General features: G+C 39.1%; 1 protein-coding gene across 12 annotated transcripts in view; it reads left to right on the top strand.

The window, feature by feature from the left end:
• SLC4A7 (solute carrier family 4 member 7) overlaps positions 1-25,745 on the top strand; it is a 115,196-nt gene that overhangs the window by 21,146 nt on the left and 68,305 nt on the right. For 9 of the 12 annotated variants that reach the window (XR_005556756.1, XM_039343735.1, XM_039343731.1 and 6 more), the window contains exon 2: positions 9,990-10,071. Coding sequence is in view for 10 of the 12 variants with exons in the window: in XM_039343735.1 (XP_039199669.1) it covers positions 9,990-10,071 (82 nt within the window). In the remaining 2 variants the exon portion in view is untranslated. Of the gene's footprint in view, positions 1-1,802; positions 2,073-9,989; positions 10,072-25,745 lie in introns of those variants that run through there. The other 3 variants (XM_039343738.1, XM_039343733.1, XM_039343730.1) reach the window with 2 other exon arrangements.

Genomic DNA, 25,745 nt, shown 5'->3' with positions numbered 1-25,745 from the left:
GAGGACTGAAATATCTCTGAAAAGAAATACAAGTAGTTCTTAACTTACAACAGATTATTTAAATACAATGGCACTGAAAAAAGTGACTTATGATTGTTTTTCACACTTATGACTCTTGCAGCATCGCCACAGCCATTTGATCAAAATTCAGATGCGTAGCAACTTATTTATGACAGTTGCAGTGTCTGAGGGTCAAGTGATCCCCTTTTGTGACTGTCTGACAAGCAAAATCAATAGGAAAGCCATTGACTTAACAACCACATTGCTAATGTAACAGCTGCAGTGATTCACTTAACAACTGTGACATGAAAGGTCATAAAATGGGGCAAAAGACATTAACAAATGTCTCACTTAGCAACAGAAATTTTGGGCTCAATTGTGGTCGTAAGTTGAGGATTACTTATAACTCTGAAGCTGGAACCATAATTGGACAATGAGCTGTTCCATCTAAACTTTTCTGGACAAGGAGAAGCCAAAGAAATTGTCCACATCTGCTCCAGAAGGCAGGTCCTCATGGGGAAGCAGAATCCAGAAAGACTGTGCAGGCACTTTGTCAGTAGGAGCACAAGAAGATCAAGCTTTATTATTGTGAGCCATCTAGACATGCTTAAGACAGGCAACCACATACACCTTTTAAATAAACAGAAAAGGTAATTTGAAACCCTCAGAGTTAACTAAATAGAACAATTGATCTCTTTTTGGTTTCCCACAACACAGTACTAAAGTCTTCCCACTGACCCAATTAAGCAAGTTGCCTGAAGAAGGTACACAAATGACAAACATTCTAGAACAATTATCAGAGTTCCTGGGAGTCGGGCAGCATATAAATTTAAGAAATTATTATTATTGTTAATTATATGCTGTTAAAAGTATGGATCCCAGAAGCAAAAAATAGAAAAGAAATATTTTTTATTTGGAGCTCTTAACAGCTAATATTGGTAATTTAAATGGGGCATGGATAAAATCAAAAAATCAATTACATTAATAAATATACGAATTACATTCTCTATTCAGCATAATAAAATTTCTTACTTTACAATGGTCATTTCTAATTTTCAGAGATAGCTCTGATTAGAATGCATTAGAATCATCTGGACAGAATAATGGTACATTATAAAAATTGCTGGATATTTTTTATTACTTAAATAAAAATGATAGGAAATGTACCTAAAAGAGGGTTTGAAACATGAATTTATTTGGACTAACCTTGCTAATTAAAATTATATATACAACTTTATTGAGAAAAGTTGGTTTATTTAATAAAGACAGCTATGAAACTCTGAATATTTTAAGAATATGAGTTATTATTATAAGTTTGATATGGTAACTCAGTTGAATTTTTTAGCAAGGTGACCTGATAGCTAGTTTTCAACAAAGAAAGATCTTTTGGGACACAAATATGTGCAAGTATGTTCGTATGTGAAAAGTTAAAAATAACATGCAGAGATTATACTTCAAATAAATAGTTTTAAAGAAATATAAAAATAAGTCTTGACTTTTTCAATGGGGACAATCTCTAAACTTTTCTTAAATCTCTAAGAGTGTTTTTTTTTTTAAAAAAAAAGCAGATGATACATTAGGAAATCTGTTTTTCAGACAAAGATAAATATTTTTAATGCTTGAATTTTTATTTTTACATTTTGGAATTTGAATCAAATATCTGTAGTTAGTAATAATGAAATTTTAGCCTTCAAAGAATAATATTCAGTTGGGAGTTTGTTTTAGTTACTGCTGTAGTTAAATGCGAAGTCACAAACCACATAGTTTCAGCTCCTTTTTTGGTGTTCCCTCTGTGGGAATTGAAGCCATGCCATGTTCCTCAATTCTGCTATTCTATGACCCTGTGCTGGTTGTAGTTACTAGCTTGAAAGATTAAGTATTTTTGTGAGATAATTGGGTGCAGCAGGAGTTTTGTAGCAATATACATCTATGTTGGATATAATGTTATAAAAAGGTTATGTTTATGTACAGTCTGATATCTTGAAGCACATTACACTGCAGTCTTCTACAAGGACATTTTCTTGTTCTGCATCAGCATGGAAGCAATGCATCTAGACAGAGAGCTGCTACCTGTATGTAAATATCTTTTTTCCTTTTTATCTTTTCTCATTGCTAGCATAGAAGTTGTTCTTCATAGTTTATCTTCCCAATGTGCATAATTATTTATCATCTGAAAAATGGTGCTAAATGTTAATAGAAAATTTCAAACTGATAAAATTTGCAAAGACAAATTCATCATCATAACCTTAATGACTTATTATAAGTTGATTTTAGATGTAGAAAGTTAAGTGCATTAAAAATCTTTGAATGAAATGCTTTTTGTACTGCATATTAGCTAACATCTCTTTAGTAAAGGATGGGGAGGGATATCTGTTATAGTGGCTTTTTGAATAGCAATTAATGGAGTAATATTTATCTAAAATATATTTCCATTCAGATTTCTTTATCATCTTTCCTTTGCATTGCTTTCTTAAAATTGGCATATCTCATTTTTATATGCTATTAAAAACATTATTGATTTTGTGTGTGCTGTAGATGATTTTTAATATGATAGCACTCTAACTTGAATTCTTATTGAAAATGCTGTATTTATATCCCTAACAAATTTGATTCACATGTCATTATAAAAGGATAGTCATCATTATCTCAGTAGGTAATAAACGGGCATATTTAATGAGAATAACTGTATTGCAGCAGTTTATAAATATGTAATTTAACAGGATTATTGCACAAATGCAGATATTTCTTTAATTCCCTTTCCTGCTATTTTCTTGTAAAAAGCTTATCCCTTGAACTGTATTCTGATCAGGCAGCAAAAAGTATATTTGCTTACTACCATTGTTTTTTCCTGTGGCATAAATAAAAATAACATTTCAAGGTATACTATGTAGTCACTAAGGGGCAGAAGTTTCAATGACACATTGTAAATAAAATTGAAAGCTTCCTCTCTTTAGTGTTAATGACAATAGTATCGGGGTCTAAGTTAATATATCTCTCCAAGGTACTACTGGAAAAAATATATATATCAAATTTTGCCCATAAGATGTATTCTGAGCCATTTTGAATATGGGTTATATTATACTTGCTTATACTCTCTGATTTTGGAGGGTAGGTTACAAAAATAATATTCAATAATAATTGCCCAGATGAATGCTCTCAATCAATCAAAGCCTGATGAAATTACAAGATTTACATGATCTGGCATGTAAACAAGGACACTACTTGAGCCTTTGCGGGAGGCATGTTTCATAGTGAAGGAGACACCACAAACAAGACATGGAATTTCATCCAGGTCCTATGAATTTCCCAGGGAGGAGGGGCTTTCATGAAATGATTGGATTAGCATAGACAACTATAGCAATGTAGTACCTGACACAATGCAATCTAGATTGTAATGACTTATTATTAGAGATATATATCACTCTGATGTTGATTAGAAGCTAATGTAAAGTGAGTGCATTAATTCAAAATTAATGTTGTAGTGATGGGATTGTTCCAGCAGCAGACCGTCTGCTATTTCTGCACTAATTGGAGCTTCTACGATGTCTCCAAAAAATGAGGTGCCTGAGCCTTCATAAAATCTTGAGTTTTTTGTAGACATATACATACAGTTTTGTATATTATATACACTATTACTATTGTACATATAGTTATTCATGCTCAGAATAATTTGATGCATAAAGCTAAAAACCTTTTCATTTTCTACATATAAGTGGAAGGCTATGTTCTTATTTTTTCACCTCAATTTTTTCTCTCAGTACAGAAATGGTAACTTTTTGGAGAATATTCTCTGGAATTTTGATTGCCTGAGTAGCTGATTCTATCATTTTATTTTTGTTTGAATTACATCTTAATGACTTATTTTAACGTGGATATGCATAAGCAGTGCTTTTTTTGTAAAAAAAAAAAAAAAAGGTGCCGGAACTCACACACATTATGCAACCTGCCTTGCCTATCCTACAAGGTTCCATCCAAAAAAGGTGCCGGAACTCCGTTCTGGGTGTTCTATGACAAAAAAAGCCCTGTGCATAAGTAATAATAGATCCTTAAACATAGGAAAGATGAAAAAAAAAACACTCCTAAGTTAATACAGGCCCAATTATGTTGAAAGGTTCTCTCCATCCTGTGTTGGTTGCAGTATTTTGTAATGGAGATTTCTGAGTTAGTTCGATTTCTGGGATAATTGTTTTGATTCTGTGAGTTTTAATTCTCCCAGACCTTCATCCTGATAAATGAGCCAAAAGGGGTAAAAATAACTATGGCCTTAAATATCAGAAAAGCAGGTTTCTAACATGTGTATGAAACTTTAGAATAAAATTGGAAAGAACACTTGATAAAAAAGAAGAAAACTTCTTAGATTTAAGAGGAATAAGAAAAATGCCAGTACTTTCAACAGTTTAAAACTGCAGAAATCATTTAAAAGTAGATTTAGATTAGTCTTGATTATTATTATTCCCTCATGTACTGTATAACTTAGCAAATCAATGAAAAGAAAAAGTAATTGAAATAAAAGCCTGGTGCAAAATTCAGTTAAAAAGCTCTGCAATGTCTGGATTTACATGAAACTGGGACATGGCCACTGAAGTAAAGACAAGGATAGAGAAAGCTAGAACAGCATTCTTCAAAATGTTAAAGGTCTTCTGTAGTCACGACATAAGCCTAAGACTGAAAATCAGGCTTGTTAGATGCTATATTTTTTTCTATCCTGCTCTATGGAGTAGAGAGTTGGTCTCTGACAGAAGGCCACCTGAAGAGACTAGAAACATTTGAAATATGGATTTACAGGTGGCTGTTACGTATAAGCTGGGCTGACAAGATCAGAAACGAGGAGGTGATAAGCTGCCTGGGAAAGCAAAAAGGAAATCATCAAAACAATTAAAAAATGAACATTAGAATGTTTCAAACGTGTGATGCGGCACACAGAAAAATGTGGCATACTCCATTTAATCCTCCAGGGAAAGATTGAAGGCAAAGAAGGTCCAGGCAGAAGAAGAACATCATGGCTTCAAAATCTAAGGGACTGGTTTGGACAAAACTCAGCAGCACTTGATAAAAACAGGATCGCCAACATGATCGCCAACGTCAGATAATGGATATGGCAGAAGAAGAAGAAGAAGAAGAAGAGGAAGAAGAGGAAGAAGAGGAAGAAGAAGAAGCAGCAGCAGCAATGTCTGGGAAATTTCTAAAATGGAGAAGTTTGTCTACAAATCAGCTTTATTCTTTTTCTTTATGAATGATGAAATTGGTTAGAGTTGCTTCATGGGTTATTATTTCTAGAGAATACATGTTATATGTTTTACAACTTTTAAGTTTTGAAGTGACTGAACAGAGACATAATTCAGGTGAACACTGGAAAATGTGTAAGGCACAGTATATTTAGTTCAATTTTTTGATGTGTGAAAAAAATTCAAGCTGTGTTAACTTTGTTTCTAGCTTGCTAGACAAGATATTCACAACAAACTATTAACAAATCCTAGAAATGTTTTATAAGTGTTAAGCAATAGATACCAGATCTGTTTTTGTTAAATACTTGTTTTATAAAACATCAATGTCAGTGCAGATTTAGATGAAAATTATTATTGGACAGTTAAATGTTGCAGCTAAATATTGCAGATGCAACCATTCTTATGATTACAGATTACATTTGATGGGTAGATAGATGATCTGAGAAGGTTCTATAAATCTAGATTTGCAAAGGTGATAGTCAAGGCCTACATTTTAGAAAAACTAATTAAATAATTTTGCTAGTAGGTTCATGTTGTATTCAGATGAAAACCAATATTCTACCCTTATTTCAAATTTTCTGTTATTGTTGATGAGATGGGAAAATCTCAGTTGTATTATTTCAAATATTTATATTAAAAAGAAATATATGGGAGGAAATTATGTGTCTGTGTTAGTTAAGCCTCCCTTATAGCATGTACTTGTATGCTGTTGAAAAATAACTTAGTTAGAAAAATAGGCTAACTTTTCTCACTATTACTTTTTAAAATATTTGAATTAAAATTAAAATTATGATAATTATGATAATTAAATTAAAATTACCTTATGATAATTATCCTTTATAAGATTGGAAGCTGGTCTATAATAATGTTGGCTAATATATATTCAAAGTGAAGTTCCATTTAATAAAGGTAGTTCATTGAACGATGAAAATCTAATATACAGTTTTAAGACTATATTGGTGTTCTTTTTTAATTCATATTTTCTTTTTTAATCCAACTCAAGTAATATATAATTGTAGTTTGTGAGTAATAGTATATTTACAGACCTTCAAAAAGCTGAGATTAATCTAAACAATTATCCTTAAAGCAATTGTGTAAAGTTAAGTTAAATAGTCATGATTGACTAAGATCATGTTGTGAATTTCAAGGCTGAATACTGATCTGAACAGAATTACCATAATGTAGACTGAAACATCTGTCATTATGCCACAATAGTTTTATTATTTATCTGCTATCAAATTGTTGTCAGTTCTTAGTAACTATATAGATAGCTTTTTTCTATGACATCTATCCTTAACCTGGTCTTTACTAGGATTAGAAGCATTGAGTTCCCCTCCCCCATGATGCATAATGGAATTTACAAATATGACCAATAATTTAAATGCTTTTAAAAGTTAATATATAACTTTTAATATATATAATATCTGTCAGTGATTATTAGTCATATTTGATAAAATGGATCTCCTGAAGCAATATATTTTGGAATATTAATAAGAATTGAGCAAAGAATCACTTAATTACTATTTTTATATAACTATTGAATTTCAAAAATCAATAAAATAGTAGATAATAGAAAAAGAAAAGGGGGAAGCAAGAATTTATCACCAATGAAAAACTAGAATAGTTTTGAAAAACATTACATTTTAAGGCAGATTATTGGAGTTACATATTCTTTTAGTTATCTTTTTGCCAGAGAGTGATGGTTTTATATTCATTAATGTCATTATATTTACAGTTTAATGTTCTGCATGCCTTTTAAATCTGCTAAAAAATTGGAACACCTTCCCCATGATATAAAACTCAAATTCCCCTGGTGAGGTGGGAAAAGTAAAGACAAATCTCACTGAGTTAAGGGAAGCTCACATTGATAATATTGGGTGTGGTTTGCTGTTGCAGTAATATCATAAAAAACATGGGGGAATGCTATGAATGCTGCCCAAGTTTAAGGATGAGAAATAAGATGTTGTTGTTGTTAATTGCGAAGTCGTGTCCGACCCATCGCAACCCCATGGACAACGTTCCTCCAGGCCTTCCTGTCCTCTACCATCTTCTGGAGTCCATTTAAGCTCACGCCTACAGCTTCAGTGACTCCATCCAGCCACCTCATTCTCTGTTGTCCCTTTCTTCTATTGCCCTCAATCTTTCCCAGCATTAAGCTGTTCTCCAGTGAGTCCTTCCTTCTCACTAGGTAGACAAAGTACTTGAGTTTCAACTTCAGGATCTGGCCTTCTAAAGACCAGTCAGGGTTGATCTCCTCTAGGACTGACCAGTTTGATCATCTTGCAGTCCAGGGGACTCGCAGGAGTCTTCTCCAGCACCACAGTTCTAGCTAATAATGATACTACATATGTTTAGATACCTGATGCTAGGAATAATATCAAATAAATGGATCAATAACATACAAACACTTCTACAGCAATTTTTGAAGTAGATTTTAAAAAAATGCAATCTAGAAGTTTCACCTAACTTTTAACATTTGATTAAAAAAAAGATTAGTAAATTCATATAATTTGGGCAGCTTTGTTTGCATAATTTTAGGCTGTCATAATGAAAGGAAGCATTGGTTCTTATAGTTTTAATGGAGCACAATTAGTTAGTTTGTGATGTGGGTTGTCCTGGACTACTTCTTAAACAATAGGTGGAAACTGTAGCCAGAGAAGTCTTTATTCAGCTGTTACAAAGTTATAGTGCATTAACTGTATCTCTATTTAGACCCAGATATCATGGATATGGTAATCTATGTCCTGATCACTTGATTGGATTACTGTCACATGCTCTATACAGGAGTTGCTTTTCAAAATGACCTGGAAACTATAGCTGGTACAAAATGTAGTGACTAGAATTATGATGAGACAACCTATCAAGCTAAAATAACATCTATTTTGAAATCACATTGGTTGACAGTGTAAGGACTTACCTCTCTTTCTCTATCAAGAAAGCAGAATTCTTGAAACTGGCACCATTTCAAAAGGAACTTTTATTGGCAGGTACAGAAATCAGGAAAGCTAGGACTTCCCGCCCAAATCAATAGGTTAAACCAGCAAAACAATAACTCTACCCCAACTGTCTATCCGGTTGGTTCAAACAGTCAGTCCACAGGTAACATCGAGCTGTGGGAAAGCAACCGATAAGAGGAAATGGTCTATGTGCACTATAAGCCCCCAGCTACTCCCCTCCCTCCATAGGAGGATGGCAGAACCCAAATAACCTAAACCCAGAGAATATGCATGATTAATAATTGAGGATTCTGACATGCTGCCCCCACTAGAAAAATGAGAGGTGCACCTGGAGATAGACAAAACAATAAAGAAGGAGAGAGTTGAAACAACAATGTTAGTCAGGCTTATCCGGGTAACAGGCATGGAACATTTTTAGCAAATGGGGAGCCCTGATATGCTTTTTATGCACCCACTCATTTTGTGATGGTGGAAGGTCTGTCCATGCCACCAAGTATTGAGTCAACCCATGATGTTTCCTGGAGTCTAATATCTCTTTAATTTTAAAATGTTGCTCCCCTTCCACCATAATGGATTGTGGAAGGGTGTGTGGAGCTTCTGCTGGCCTTAGAGGGGATGTTCCCGTTTAAGCAGGCTACAGTGAAATACAGGGTGGACCTGTCTCAATGGTTTTGGGAGTTCCAACTCTACTGTTATTGTATTAATTATGTGTTTTATGGGGAAGAGTTCTACGAATTTTTTTCTTAGCTTTTTTGATAGCTGCAGGAATTTTAGAAATTTGGTTGAGAGATATAATTTCCCCCTTATTTTGAATAGTTTAGGTTCCATTAATTTCTTATCTGCCTGAACTTTATAAGCTTCCCTCGCTTCATCTAAAGCTTTTCTAACCACAGGTCAGGTGTTTTGCAGCTATAATATCAGTGAATTGAAACAATTTTGTAAAGCCAAATATCTGGCATCTCTTTTTCCATATAGGGCTCCAATTTGTTTACCTTGCAGAGGTAAGCATTAGTTTTCCTTGCAGAGGTAAGCTAGTTTGTGAAATTAAGAGTATTGTATGATAGTTTGCACCCACTATTAGATCTCATTTTTCATTTGTACATTGACCTCTTCTAATTTGTTAACCAATCTGTTGTTCTCCAGATTTGCTGGTGTAGCTTAGTTAGGATCTTTATTGATACTTCTGTTACTTGCCATATTTTTGTGGGTATTCTATCAATCCCTCTAGCCTTCCAACTTGGTAATGACCAAAATGCTGATTTAATTTCATCTTCTAATAGTAGAGGTTCTTATAATTAGGGAATACATGAATTACTAAAAGTCAATATTTTAGAAATCTATATTTTAAATATTATGAACTATCAGCACATATTTTGTGAGAGACTTTTAGTGTGAGAAAAAAGAAATGGTTTCAGAGCCCTGACATTAAAAATATTTGGCTTTGATAAAGTACAGATATTTAAGTATTGTAAACATAAATTATCAAACATTTGACTTAGGTAACATTTCAAGAATCTATGGCACTGTAGACATAATTATTTGCTATTTTTTAACATTACCTTGATATAAATTTAAGTAAGTACTATGTTTGGAACAGTTTGGGAGCAAAAAGACCTAATTGACTGATTTATTAGAAATATGTGTACTGTCAAAAGTATCAATAAGTGCATTTATAAGTTAAATATATATAATCATAAAACCTAATAGCTTAATATTATTTATTTGAAAAATGCATCAGAAATGATAATGGCACCAAGGAGAAATGGTTTATATAGAATGAAAAATTTAATTTTTTATTTTGTTCTAGGGTCATGATGAAGAAGCTGTTGTGGATACAGGGAAAATCAGCTCTACTATCAACACAAACTTTGAGAAAGAAGAACTAGAAAGTAAATATTAACGTATTTTTTTCAAATATAATTACAAGTAAATTAAATAAATTAGGAATCCCAGTACTCTATTTGTGAAACTAAATAAAAATTAGTATTTTATAATTTACAATACTATTTGGAATTTTTGGTTCTGTAGTGAGCTCATTGCATAATATTAATAAGATCTTTATATTTCAACCAAATATATTTGCCCTTCTCATAATTATGCCCTTCTCATAATGTGTAATCTACTTGAGAAAGGAGAAATGAACTTTCATGACAGTAGCTGGCAGCAACATTAGCCCCACAGCTGAAGAGTTCTCTTAAGTAGTTCTCCATTTCAGACCGATATGCCTAGAAATAAAGGATAGAGTTAAAAGTTCTTGGCTGGTAATCAGTTTCCAGATGAGAATGTTATCTAGAGGGCAAATACTCTTGAACAAGAAACCTGACTGAGCTTTTCAATTTTCTTATCCAGAGGAATTAAAAGGATTATGAAAAGCTTGCTTGTCTGATTCTTCTCTCCCATTGGTAGGCTATTTCAGTCTACACAAAAATACTGGTGCCCCCAGTGGCAGTACATTGCTATATATATTTCAGTGCAATGCAATACTGACACTGTTGAGTTGCACACAATAAGGCCGGATTTTAATATTATTTCGTTAACCTAATTGTAGTAAAATGTTTAAATAAAATACAGGGAGACATATGCATATGTATGCACTTTCTGTATCCAACAGCCAATTAAAATTAAGAGTAGTAATATACTTACAGACATACTAGCTTCATGCTTTTCATTGTCTTTTTAACCTTTCCTTTTTGTGCATGTTTGTGGAAAAAATGAATCAACTTGGTTAGATAACTATTTACACAAGATTATATCATAGTTGAAGGAGTCAGCTCACTACCAATTTTAATCAAACATTTTAAACTAGGATTATGGTATTTAAAATAATTCACACGAAGAGTTTAAGATTTCAGCTGAAATTTTTTGAAGTGAATGAGCATTTACTTATATTAAAAATGGGGCTGCTGAAAGAATCTTGAAAAAAATGACTTGTACCAGCATTTGAAGGATAATTTCAGAGCACATAAAATGGGGAAGAGGCAATTAGCTTGCATTTTACTTTATTTTTTAATCAGATATAATTAGATAGTACTGATAATTTAAAACAATTATTTTGAAGTAACTAGTGTACCTTATTTCTCATATTTTTGCCAAAAATATACATAAACTCAAATACATATAGCAATAATGAAACTGAAACAAAAATTATTTAGGTAACAGCTTTTGCATGAGAGAATTCAATATTAGCATAAGAATGAGTGTTATTTTTAAAAGAAATCATCATGAATTTTATGATTTGCATTTGTTCTATTGGAAATTAATTACAATGCTATTTTTATGGTTCTGTAAGTATTTTTTTAAAAACAATTTCAATGTTAATAACCTTGATAACTAAATACAGTTTGTAAATTTTGTCAAGTGACCTTGGATAAAGTCATATCTGATCAAGCCAAACAACTACCTCTGGAACTATCTATTCTATATTTAGTATCCTACATTATGTTAAAGCTGTTATTTATAGTGATTTAAGCTAATGCTATAACAGGCTTTATTTGAGATCAGTATGTTACAGCTGTTGTGCAGGTGAGCTTTCTGAAATTCAGGTAATAATTCACTTATGTGCTTTATACTAGGGATAGTTAACTTGTTATTGTCCAGATGGTTTGGGTGTTAGTTTTCTAAAGCTCAGCCAACATGATTAATTGGTTAAGAGTTCTGAGAGTTTTAGTGTGGGTTAGGCAAGCTCATGCAAAGGAAAGAATTCCAGCTCCCCCCTTGAACTAATGATTGATTCATCACAGAAAGAGTGATTCTAGAACCCAAAACACAAGAAGAGGCTACAGGACAGCTGGATAGTTTGTAATTAAGTATTGGAATGCATTCGGATTTCAGTATTCCTGCCAAAAGCTATATGATTCATTCTGGTGGAAAAAATATATTAGACATTGTTCAAACTAGGTTATTTTGATTTAGCAGTATAACAGTAGTAATAATGAATTTCTTACCAAAGACATGCCTATTCTTTTAATAGTTTTTTTTAGTATCAAGTCAATTTATAGTAAATTTTATTACAAGACATATTTGACAAAACAACTTATACAATACTGAATTTGTAAAAGAAAACAAAGGAAGAGTTGATGTCCCTAATACATTAAAATATGCTATAAAATTGGTTTTCCTATTTAGCTTTTTGTCACAAATAAGCTACATGCAACAAAGAAACTTAGTTTTGAAGAAACGGTTTTGTTCTGATTGTACTGAAAAATTTTAAGGGAAACATGTTTCTCTGAAGCCTTTTAAAGTTTAGTGCAGCTTTCAAAACATTTTTAGATCTCATTTCTTCCCAGCAAGATTAGTTTAATTAAGTTACCAAAAATTTAACCTGACACTAGGATATTTTTCATACTAATATAAAAATAAGTTGTCAGTTAGTGTAGTGTCAGATGATGGGGAGAGGATAAATGTCCTTACCTTGAAAAAGGAGGCAAAGGAACAATATATCTAGAAAAAGTCTAAATCAGATAATATTAAAAATATTGTGGCAGTTACTAGATATAAACTTGGCTTTGTCACATAGATAAGCTAAATTTTACCTTGCTTTTTGTTTATTTACTTTATTAATTTCCTTAATTATGTTGTGACAATAGTGCAAGGACATTTCTTCATAGGTATCTTAATGGCTTTTGAATTTTTGAAAACTTTGCAGGAGTAAGCTTCTCACCTATAATGGGCATTCCCTGTGTCTCTGACATAATATCATTAGAATGATAAGAGTGTCATCATGGCACTTCAAAATGTATTCTGGAAGTGATCTCTTCAGGTTATAACCCAATTAATTCATATCCTTTTGACTCTGGAAACTTCTATATTGCTTGTTATAAGAACCTTAGAGTTAGCTTTCTGGTATGCCATATAGCATTTGTGCAGTTGCTAAAATTCAGGCTATTGTAAACCAATAGGGAATTAACCACTTTATAATTCCTTATAACAGACATGTCAAACACAAGGCTCGGGGGCCGATTTGGCCCACGAAGTGATTTCATGTGGCCTGCGAAGCCATCCTGGAAACAGTGAGGGAACAGCCTCCGCTGCCTTGGCCCTAGCCCAGGCCGGCCGGGAGCCAATGTACAATTTTGTGGTGGCCATCTATGCTGAAATACTTTCAGTCTTAGCTCCACAAGGCCGTCTGGAAACAGCGAGGAACCAGTCCCTGCTGCATCGGTCCCACCCCCTGGGTGCATGCTGGGGAGGTGTCACCCTTTATGAGGAATGAAGATAAGCACCATCGCCTGGAAGTAGACCAGCAAATGGCCCTCGCCTACTTCACATATCCGGCTTGATGGGCTCTGCCCTGGTCCCACCCCTTTCTTCCAGAGACCCTCAGATCTATCCCACTCCTGCCCAGGCCCCAACAGGCACCCTTGATGCGAATTATGTAGAGCTGGCCATGCCCACCCAGTAGGCCGCACCCACTCCATCCACACCCACCCAGTAGGCCGCACCCATCCAGCCCCTGAGGGCAATCTCAATGCTGATGCGCCCTCAGTGAAATTGAGTTTGACACCCCTGACTTATAACACTTGTCTAATAATACATTATATTTAGGAGGCCTGGTGGTGTAGTGGTTGGAATATAGTTTTGCAGGCTAATTTTGCCCACAGTCTGAGTTTGATCTTGATGGCACTTGAGGTTGACTCAGCCCCTCATCCTTCTGAGGTTGGTAAAATGAGGACTCCGATTATTGTGAGCAATATGCTGACATTGTAAACTGATCACAGTGCTGTAAAGCAGGGCTTTTCAACCTTTTCACAGACTGTACCACTTTTAGGACATGACAATATTTGAGTACCACCAGTGGCTTAGCAAGGTGTCAAAAATTTAATGACAAAAAAAAACAGGAAAAAAGTGTACCCATTTACCACACTTTTAATGGGAAATTTGTGCCTGCTTCTCTGCCATCTGCAGTCATGGCTGGAGAGTGCTTACTGACAGAATTAAGTCAGATTCCAGCTGAAGGCAATTCCTTTCCTTAGTTTTTATACATGTTGAAGAAGAAAATGTCTTCTCACACAAATATGTGGAACCAAATGGCAGTAAGGCTGCGATAGCCTTTCCCCCCGCTTCCAGGTATAGTTTTGCAGCTTGCCTCCAGAACTCGGTCAGTGTTTTTTCATTAAAAAGTTCCTTCAGAGTGCGGTTTGATGTCAATTCCAGAAGTGCCTCTTGCTTGGAGAGGAAAGTTCAGAGTTCACAACATTGTCAGTGATGAAGGGTGATGCAACCCAGCAAATTCTAGTATCACATCTTCTTGACATGAATGGAAAATACAGCACAAACTCTGTGTGCAATTTTTCCAAATGATTTTTGATGGCAGTTTCAATGCCCTCAGTGTCAACAATAGAATTTAGTTCAATAAAGTCTGACAAATTGGGAAATGATGCAGTATTTCTTTTTTTTACTTGTCCTATCCACAGGGAGATTTTTTTGTGCAAGGCACAAACTTTGTCTTCCATAACAAACACATTATGACCGTGGCCCTGCAGCGGCTGATTAAATTCATTTAGCTTTTTAAATATGTCAGCCAAATAGGCAAGGCAGGATACCCAGAAGATATTTTCAAATTTTTCTGCTAGGGGTGATGAAACATTTGTCAGGAACAGGTGCATTTCATCTCGTGGTTCGAATAATCTCGATAATGTTTCACATCTTGACAACCAACATACTTCTGTATGAAAGAGAAGAGTGCTGTGCTCAGAATCCAAATCCTTGCATAATTGTCAGAATAAACGTCCATTCAGTGGCCAGGTTTTGATGAAATTTATTTTTGCAGCATCCTCCAAAGTCTCACGTAACACCGTATTCATTGTTTAGAAGCAAGTGCATGAGACTTCCTGTTTCCGCCAGCAGTGTCATCGGCTGGGAGACTTGGGATGCCAAGCTCTTCAGCTGAGTTTGTTCTTGTTTGGGGATCCTAAATGGGCCAGAAGCCGCCCCAGAGAGGTGGCACTGAAGGAAGGTACTTCCGGGGACCTAGGAGAGACGATGGTCTCTCCGATCAGTCCAGGAGAAGCCTCCCAGAAACCAACAGAAGAAAGGCTAGCTAACTCCTTTTCTAGCCCTAGCTGTAAGTAAACAGAAATCAAGAAGCTCTACATAAACTGATTGTAAACAGTGTGTTTGAAGCTGGGTAAGAACTAATTTTCTCTATCCTACTTATTTTCCTGAAAAAAAAGGACTCCCAAGAAGCAAAAATATCTCTGAGAATGAAAAAAGGGGAGGGATTCTCCAGCATTGGAGATGGATAATCCACGCAGTGGGTTGAGACTGTATTCCTAGCCAATCAGATCAGTCAGCCAAAGTTGCCATGCCCGTCCTGGACCATGATTCCCCAGTCTTGACTGATCTGGCCACACAGAAAGACGTACAACTTTGGCTCCTGGGCAGGTATAGTTCCTTTCCATTGGGGGGATTTTCTTCTAGTAGCTGAAATTGCTTAGTTTAAAAGTTAATTAGAGATAATTTAATTCAATTTAATTGATTACTCAAAAATTTCCTGGCTAAATTGTAAGACTCAGGAAGTCAGATTCCCTACAGGGGAAACCACCCTCACTTAAAAGGGGGAAATCCCTAACTCCCCTCCCTAACCCAAACCCCAACCACCTTCCCACAGCCGGAGCAGCCGGCAGCCGCCTTAAACAAACGGGGAGGCTCGTGCAACCCCTCGCGTTAAAAAGAAAGAAAGAAAGAAAGACAGAAAGGCAAGCAATTAGCGAGGGGAGCGGAGGACAAAGGGGACGCATGCTGGGAGGGAGATTGATTAAGGGAAACAGCTGGCGTGCGAAAGAGCAGTCTCTTTCACTCACCAGGCTGCTCAGGATTTTTAAACGAGGCATCATTTTCTGCACAGCTGGGAGCACGCATGGCTCTTTGTTACAACCGCACGTGGCACAGGCAGCCTTTTTAGCACAGGCGCAATAATCTCCTGCTCCTTTTAACACATGCGCAGTAGTCTCCTGGCAGTGGCGGCCATATTTTTGTCCAAACGGGATCTAAGGCTCCCTGAGAAGCCTAGGTTCAGCCGCTGGAGTGAATTAATAGGCAAGCAGTACTAGGGTACTAAAGCATCTATTATTCATTCAGAGACATTCAAATCAGACACATAGCTGCTGGTTCCAGGACTTGGTGTCTTCAATCTAAAGTAAATAAGAACCTTTCATAACTAACTGTGTTTAGTTGCCTTTGGCTCCTTCCGGACTTCGGGTCCCCCATTAGTGGCCCGTATGCTTCTGGATTTAGTGGTGGGTTCCAGGCATCCCCAGTCGCGTGCCTGTCCTTACCCACCATAGTCAAGCCGGGTTCCAGGCATTCCCATTAGCGTGCCTGTTCTTATCCGTGCACAGTGACTAACCCTGACAATTTTGCAGAGTCTGCTCCTGAGTTCCAGACGCCCCCAGTAGTGCGCCTGTCCTTACTCAAAGTTGGAGCTCTCCTACTACCTGGGTCCCCCCTATCGCGGCCCGGCGTTAGTGGAGAATGGAGGAAGCAATCATCCCCTCCAGTGGAGCCCTGCCTTCATCCTTTGGAGTACCTGCTTCAGGGGATTCGGAATCCTCTGCAGCCCCTAGAAAGGCTGCAAGGAAGTCATCAAAGAAGGCTGACAAGCAGGCAATCAGAAGACACCAAGCCCTAGAAAAAGAGTTGGACAGAGCCCAGAAAAGGGCCAGAATTGAAAATAGGCAGAATGGGGGGATAGGTCCTGATCTACCGCTGGGTCTCCCTTCATCCCCACGGGCCATTTGGTCATTAGGGAACTCGTCACAGTCCCAAACAGAGGGTGGGATAGGCGAATTCTCATCGCTCTCCCGATCCCCCTCCCCACGAAGGTTATAGGAAACCCCGAGGACCATGCTAACCACAGTACCTGCAGGGTCGCAGGCGATGGTTACTCCTCCTGCATTGACGGGGGATCTGCTAGCTACCCTAATAGCACAGGCAGTGGACCGTGCATTTGAGGCCAGGGCTCAAACTTCCAAAGCCAAGCCTCTAGGACTTAGAACGAGGCATCGGGAGGAAACAGAGGACCATCAGGACCTCTCCTCCTTCTTAGACTCGTCGGTCTCCGAGGAAGCTTACCTGGACCAGCCAGGTACGTCACAAGGGATTCAAATGTCTGAGGAAGAGGAGGACACCTCACCTCAAGGGCCGTCCTTCAGCGGCCTGTTTAACCCTTCTCTTTTTGTTACCATTCTGCGCAAGGCTGAGGCCACAGCCCATCTGGGGCATGGGACACCAGCGGAGCCTGTCACAGTTGACACGGAGGCTGAGCCAACGTTCGCCGAAAAGGTAACCACTCAACACCGCATACCATGCCCGACCATGTTCCTAAACACAATAAGGAAACAGTGGGCAGCGCCAACCTCCCTACGCTTCCTAGCAATGCGGAGAGGAAGCTATTTAACGTAGCAAGGGAGCTAGAGGGAACATTGGAGGTGCCGGTGGTGGACGAACCCATAGGTCCCCTGATATCGGACACGGCCATATCAGGAGATTTTGCTGAGGCTCTTAAAGCTGAGGACCGAAAGAGTGAGTCCAACTACAGGAGAACGCACCAGGCAATAGCTTGGGCTACCAGGGCGACTACCTCCGCGTCCTTTTTCACCAGAGCCACACTTTGTTGGCTCCGTGAGTTGCAGGGCCGGGTTCCCATGGAGGATATATGCACTCACCAGGAACTCAGCAAAATGGTAGCGGCCACGGAATATGCGTCGGACGCGACACTTTTAGCGACCAGGTTTTCAGCCAAGGCAATGGCGGCAAACAACACGAGCAGGCGCATCCTCTGGCTAAAGAACTGGCAGGCGGATACCAAATCCAAGTGGAAATTGGCTTCGGCTCCGTACCAAGGGGCAAAGCTGTTTGGTGAGGCACTAACGCCATACCTGACAGAGAACAAGGACAAGCGCAAGGTCCTTAAACACATGCTTAAAAGGCAGGACAAGAGACCCGGCTCCTGGGGAAGGAAACAATCCTTTCGTATGGAAGCCAGGGTCAACTACTTTCAAAATTCCCAACCCTTCCAAGCTAGACAGGATAGGGAAAGACAGGGGGACAGACAGAACACAAGACATAGGCAAACGCAGGGAAGACGGCCCTTTCAGGGGAACAACCGCCCCTTCCACCGTACCAGATGACTCCCACCCAGACCTTCCCATTGGGGGCAGACTAGCAGGGTTTGCTCCCCAGTGGGAAGAGACAACCACGGACGTATGGGTCAGGAACACCATACGTCGCGGTCTATCTCTAGAATTTCTCTCAAAGCCCCCGGACCGCTTTCGCCCATGCCCCTGTCCCACGAACCCAACAAAGAGAAGGCTCATGAACGAGGCTGTTCAGCACCTTCTAAACATACGGGCCGTAGAGCCGGTGCCTATGAACCAGAGAGACCAGGGGTTTTATTCTATCCTCTTCGTGGTCCCAAAACCCTCGGGGGGTTGGAGAGCCGTTCTGGATTTAAAAAGGCTAAATTTCTACATAAAATACCGCAAATTCAAAATGCAGACACTACGCTCCATCCTTGGAAGTGTAAGGAAAGGGGATTTTCTGGCATCGATCGACCTCACGGAGGCATACTTGCACATCCCTATCTCTCTGGCTCACCGCCGCTTTCTACGGTTTGCCTACAGGGGGCACCTTTTTCAATACAGGGCACTTCCATTCGGCCTGTCATCAGCGCCCAGGGTGTTCACCAAGATTCTGGCGGTTCTGGCAGCACACCTAAGAAACGTACCAGTCAGAGTCCAGTGCTACCTGGACGATATTCTAATCCAGTCATCGTCCGCCCAGCAGTCTCAGGCGGACCTAAAGTTAGTGATAAAACTGCTGCAGGACCACGGCTTCTCGGTGAACTTTCCAAAGAGCCATCTAACCCCAACTACGAGAATACTCCATCTGGGAGCGGTCATAGACACAAAGGAGTGCAAGGTGTACCTATCACAGGAACGCCTCAGCAGCATAAAGAAAGCCGTAAAACAGGTAAGCCGCGGTCAGTCAGTGACGCTGGTCTGCCTCTCCCAGCTGCTAGGGAAGATGATATCGACCATAGCAATAGTTCCTTGGGCAAGGCTGCACTCAAGAGAACTGCAGTGGTTCATGCTCCCGTTTCAGAGACAACAAATCAGTGCATCCCGGAAGAGGGTAGGCATACCTCTGAGAGTACGACACTCCCTCAGGTGGTGGCTATCTCCAGCTCTCCTCAGGGGGTCCCCCTTCAGGGAACCAGACAGAGTAGTAGTCACAACAGATGCGAGCTTATTCGGCTGGGGAGGCCACTTGGGGACCAAGTGGACACAGGGCCGCTGGTCAGCGGTGGATCTCCGACACAACATAAACTGGCTCGAGCTGCGGGCTATTCACCTAGCGTTAAGGCATTTTCACAGCAGCATAAAAGGCAGGCACGTACTGGTCCTGACGGACAACGTGACAGCCAAGGCCCACATAAACCGTCAGGGGGGCACACACTCTCGCTCGCTCTCGGCCGAGGCCCTCCTACTGGGGGCCTGGGCGGAACAAAATCTGGCCTCCATAAAGGCCGACCACATATCGGGGGAGGCAAACATCCAAGCAGATCTGTTGAGCAGATCAACAATAGATCACTCGGAGTGGCAACTACACCCGAGGATCTTCAGGGAGATCTGTCACCGCTTCGGACTTCCCCAGGTGGACCTTTTTGCCTCTCCTTCCAATGCCCACCTAACTTGCTTCTTCTCCCGATTCCCATCCAGGGGAGCAGAGCAGACGGACGCATTACGGAGCCCATGGCCAAGGGGACTCCTATACACGTTTCCACCCTTACCTCTCCTTCCGGCGGTAGTACACAAGAGTCTGCGGGAAAGGGCCGAGGTAATCCTTGTGGCCCCTTATTGGCCAAGGACACCTTGGTTCGCAGACTTGAGGAGTCTCTCCCGCACGAATCCATGGCAGATTCCTCCGGAGAGGATCTCCCTCAAGCAGGGGGAGATCCCCCACCCAGAGCCACAATGGCTACAACTAGCCGTCTGGCTGTTGAACGGTCAATTTTAGCCAAGGGGGCTTGCTCACAGGGTGTAATTAGGGTCATACAGGCATCAAGGCGCCCCTCTACGAACCATATCTACGAGGCCACGTGGAGAAGCTTCCAATCATGGTGCTCTAAACAGGAATTGTTACTCGAAGGGATCACAGTTCCCAAAATCCTAGAATTTTTACTAGATGGCCTAGAGAGGGACCTCTCGCCAAACACGCTGCGCAGGCAAATCGCCGCCCTCTCAACTATACTTTCTGCCAGCCCCGGTGAATCCTTGGGTAAGCATCCCTTAATACGATCCTTCCTCAAGGGGGCTGCGAACATCAGACCGCCAACCGTGCACAGGTATCCATCGTGGGAACTACCACGAGTACTACAAGCTCTTACCAGAGCACCTTTCGAACCACTCAAAACATGTGACATTCGCTATCTGACCCATAAGGTAGCATTCTTAGTAGCTATCACGTCAGCTCGACGGATATCCGAGTTAGCTTCTCTCTCAACGAGGAAGGACCTGTGTCATTTTCACAGGGACAAGGTAGTCCTAAGAATAGACCCTTCATTCATTCCAAAGGTCAACTCCTTTTTTCACAGATCACAGGAAATAGTCCTACCAGACTTCTGTCCAAACCCAGCTCATCCCCTGAAGCAACAATGGCACACCTTGGACGTACGAAGGGCACTAAGACATTACATTTCGCGCACAGCGGAATTCCGACGCTCGGAAGCGCTTTCATATCCTTCCACCCCGCTACTAGGGGCCGGAAGGTCTCGTCCTCTACCATCGGTAGGTGGATTAGGGCATGCATCACTGGGGCATACCAGGCGGAGTCCTTGCATGTCCCCAAGCATATCACGGCCCACTCCACAAGGAGTGCTGCCACCTCAGCAGCATGGGCCATGCAGGCTTCTATTGAAGAGGTATGCAGGGCAGCCACTTGGGCCTCACCCTCTCCATTCATTCGCCATTACAAAATCGACAAGTACTCCTCTGCAGAGGCCTCCATCGGTAGGAGGGTTCTCCAGCAGGTTCTAGACCAAAGTTACACACGGGACCAGTCTATTCCCCAACCCAAGGGACAATAGGCTTTGGTATGTCCCACTGCGTGGATTATCCATCTCCAGTGCTGGAGAAGGGGCATTGACTTACCTGAACGCCTTTTCTCAGCACGGAGATGGATAATCCACACCCACCCTTATAGACTAGGATAATAGGGTATATTTAGTGGAGCCAAAACGTCTTACTGTCAGTCAATGGCTGCGCTTGTGTCAAGACTGGAGAATCATGGTCCAGGACGGGCGTGGCAACTTTGGCTGACTGATCTGATTGGCCAGGAATACAGTCTCAACCCACTGCGTGGATTATCCATCTCCGTGCTGAGAAAAGGCGTTCAGGTAAGTCAACACCCCTTCTCCCCCATTTTTGGCTATTGGAAGCGGCAAATTTAACTCTTTAAGGAGAAAAAGAAAACTGAAAAATGATCCAACACTGACACCTCATGGATGAGGAGCTAAAAAACTTTTATTTGTGGCTTTTAAAATCTTAAAATACAGCTGTTCAGAGAAAGTGATATTTACAGAACAATGGATGTTTTACAAGAGGAAATATATGATATGCTGCAATCCATTCAAAGGACAATGATCTTAAACCATAAAGAAATACAAAACAAGTCTAAGTCAACTTATCTCCAATTTCAGCTCACTTCAAAAAAATCCTCAGGAGAACATAGCAGAGATGATGGAATATAAATCAGAGGGAAAAGGCTTAAAGAGGGACTTTTACAAAATTAAGTATGACTTAATTCAAGTGGAAGGAAAGACAATTTATACTTCAATATCACAAAACAAATTGGAAGACAAGAGAAAGGATTCTAATGGAAAAAAGAATGCAAGTGCGCAGGACAGAGATATTGATTTACTTTCTACATCTACAGGAACACCTATGATCGTATGGGAAAACCTTTGGATCCAGCAAAGTATATTGATCAAGAAAGATTCGGGGCAAAGAAAAGAGATTAAGAAAAAAGATAATGGGACATATCAGAGATAATATTTAAAAAAGAAACATGTGTTTGAATATGGTTAAAGAAATTGAAAAAATTTGAAACAACATTCTGATAGGGATGAAATGTTTTAGATACTTAAATGTGATTGAATTCAAGAAAAGTACATATACATTTGTTGAATTCAATCACATTTAAGTATATGTGTGTGTGTGTGTGTGTGTGAATTAGAGTTAAGGGACTAGATGACTAGATTTATTTGAATAGAATGTCTAAAGATTAACTATATTCTTAACTATAATTAAAAAGAATAAGAAATTCAAGAAAATAAATACAATTAATTTAGGAGGGATATATATTCTAAGTACTATGTTATTTCTTATGTTTTGTTATTCCTTTCCTCTCTTCTTTTTCATTTTCTTTTTTTATTTTTAAAGAAAAATGTATTAATATGATGATGATTGTTTAGGAATATTGGAACACTTTAAGAAGGATGAAATATTTTAGATATTTAAAGGTGACTGAACTCAAGAAAAATATATATAATACATATAAAATGTTTTGAATTAGAGTTAAGGAATTAGATGACTAGATTTATTGAATAGAATGTTTAAAGATTAAATATATTTTTAACTATGATTAAAAAGAATTAGAAATTCGAGAAAATAAATAGTACTAAGCTAGGAGAGATATATATTTCAAGTACTATGTTATTTTCTCTGTTCTGTTACAACTGCTTTCTTCTATTCTTTTGTATCTTTTTATTTTTTTTCTCTCGTTCTTTTTCTCTTCCCCTCTCTTTTTACTTTTATATTTAATAAGAAACTAAAATGTGAGATGGCTTACATGGAAAAAAAAAGAATCAAGTCTGTCAATGTAAATGTAACTAATGGCTACCAGTAAAAATACTCAGAATTTGGTGGGAGAAATAAACTAAAATAAGGACTGTAACAGGATTGATGATAAGGCAATCCAAATGAATGGAAAGAAAAGAAATGTATTAATATGATGATTATTTTTTAGGAATATTGGAAAAAATATATACTAAATTGTCAGTTATTAAAACAGTAAGAATTGTATTAATGCAATGTTTGCAAAAAAGGATGTTTTTAGGGAAAGAGGAAAGTAAAATTAATATACGAAATACAGACTATAGAAATTAATTGTTAAGGACTGTTTTTACAAATGTAACCCAGACACCACACTGTTTACCAACTATTGAATGACTTATGTTTGTGTAAAAAACTAATAAAAATTACAATAAAAAAATTAGAAGCAAGTGCATGACTATGCAAGATGCAGTGATTTGAAACAATGGAGCTGTTTCTTGCCTTAGCTTGTGCTATCATCCCTGAAGCTCTATCAGAATAAATTCCTACACACCAAATCCATAATATTCCATATTCACTGAAAAAATTGTTGATTATCGTGAATATTTCTTCCCCAGTCATTCTGCCAGGTAGTGGATGGCAAAATAATACGTGTTCCAGTATATCGTCCAAATCAGGAACATGCATAAAGGCAATTAACCGACCAGCTAGGTTGGTGCTTTCATCCAATTGAAATGCAAATTTTTCTGCTGCTGTGATCTTTTCCACCACTTGTTGAATAACATCTGTGGCCATATCTTGCATTTGTCTTTGGACGGTGTTATCAGAACATGGAATATTACGAATAGCATCAGCCATTTTTCCATCAAAGAGAATTGAAGCAATTTCAATGGCAGAGGGAACCATGACTTCTTCAATGATTGTGTGAGGCTTATTTCATTTAGCTGCTATCAAGAACAATTCATAAGATGCTTCCAGACATTTTTTAGAGATATTAGTGGACTTCATGAAAGCAGCACAGCATTTTATAAATTCATCTCTCTTTATGTTTTGTTATAAAATGTCTCTGGAGCAAAGATGCCTTCATGGAATGCTTGGCTAATACTCTCTCTCTCTCTCTCTCTCTCTCTCTCTCCCTCCCTCCCTCTCCCTTTCCCTCCCTCTCCCTCTCTCTCTATCCCCCTCCCTCCCCCCTCTCTCCCCCCCATTGTAACAATTAAGATGAGCAGTGTTGAGTCCAATATAAAGGAATGACTAAATCTCTTGATACAGGAACAGTTGCAAAAACTGTATGCCAAGATTCTGGTGCAAGAAATCTCAGCCTGTGTAAGAACTACAACCTCCCATGAAAGACACCCCAAAAGTTGTTACTATTGTGAGTGGGCAGGAGGGAAACCAATCTTTTCAATAGGCATGTTACTGTTTATACTCTGAAGGGCAGCTATAAAGGTGGCCCTACCAAGACAGGAGTACTTTGTAAAGCTCTTCCACATATATCAAGTAAAATGTAAGAGAATGAAAGAGCAACTTTTGCACAAGGAGAGGTTTTAACAAGTTGGTCCAAAAGTTCTTTCCTGGAACCATGTGGACTGCCTATATATGTCTCTTAAAGTTGAGCTAATGGATATTTTGCCTTTTATAAAACTATGCATGTTACATTTTACTCTGGAGAATGATAGATGTCAAATCTCCTGCTAACAGGAAAAATTGGCTTTAAAAGTGGGGAAGAGACTTGCAATGTATTCAGGCAGAGCTCAAATCTGCCGCAGTGTTGTAGAAAATTATCCCACAACAGGTCCTTCCAACAGAATGACCCTACATATTCATGGGTAATTGTGGAAGGGGTTGGACAGAAAGTGCTTTGTTTCAGCAAGTTGCAAGGCAAGGATCAATAGGAAAAGAGACAGATTGGCAACATGTTTCTATCAACCCATAATGCTAGTTTAGCGTTGTTTTCCCTGCCTGGGGGAGGCAGGCCAGATCCAGCTTCTTCTTCTGTTCTTCAGACCTTTTACTGATGTGGCTGCCTAGCTACATAGGAGCATCTGTTCCCACCCACAAAACTGCATTGAAGAATTTGCTTGAGCTTTGCTGGAAAACATGCTGCTTGCTAAGTGAAGTCCCAGGATCAGCACCAGGCTACATCTTATCCGCGCTTCTGGGTGGCTGTATCAGCTGTGTAAAAAACTAATACCCTTATCCGCTGATCCTGGGGCTTCACTTAGCAAGCAGCATGTTTTCTGCAAGGAAGTGAGCTGGGCAGGATCCCAGGAGCAGTGCTGGGCTGCTCCGCAGAAATGCGGATCAGCCATAGCTTCACACACTGATCTGGGCTCCTGCCCAGCTCGCTTGCACTTCTGGAAAACATGCTGCTTCCTAAGTGAAGCCCCAGGATCAGTGCTGGGCTACAATTGATCCGCGCTTCTGGGGCTCAGCAGAAGTGTGGCTCAGCTGTAGCTGTGCTCCTAGGCTCCTGCCCAGCTCACTCACTCGCTAACTCAACCTTCGCCTGAAAACACGTGCTTGTTAAACACGCCACTCACTAACTCAACCTTCGTCTGAAAACTTGTGTTTGCTAAACATGCCACTCACTAACTCAACCTTCGTCTGAAAACACATGCTTGCTAAACACACCATTTGCTTCCTAGCCTTTCCCCGAAAACACACTACTTGCTCACTCACTCTTCCTCGCTTGCTGTTCCTCCAAAAACAGGCCACTCGTTCTGTCT

Source organism: Crotalus tigris, unplaced genomic scaffold (assembly GCF_016545835.1).
Source record: "Crotalus tigris isolate CLP2741 ecotype Arizona unplaced genomic scaffold, ASM1654583v1 scf7180000017871.4482833, whole genome shotgun sequence".
In the NCBI taxonomy this organism is placed as follows: domain Eukaryota; kingdom Metazoa; phylum Chordata; class Lepidosauria; order Squamata; family Viperidae; genus Crotalus; species Crotalus tigris.
This window is presented reverse-complemented; position numbering and strand designations above follow the sequence as displayed.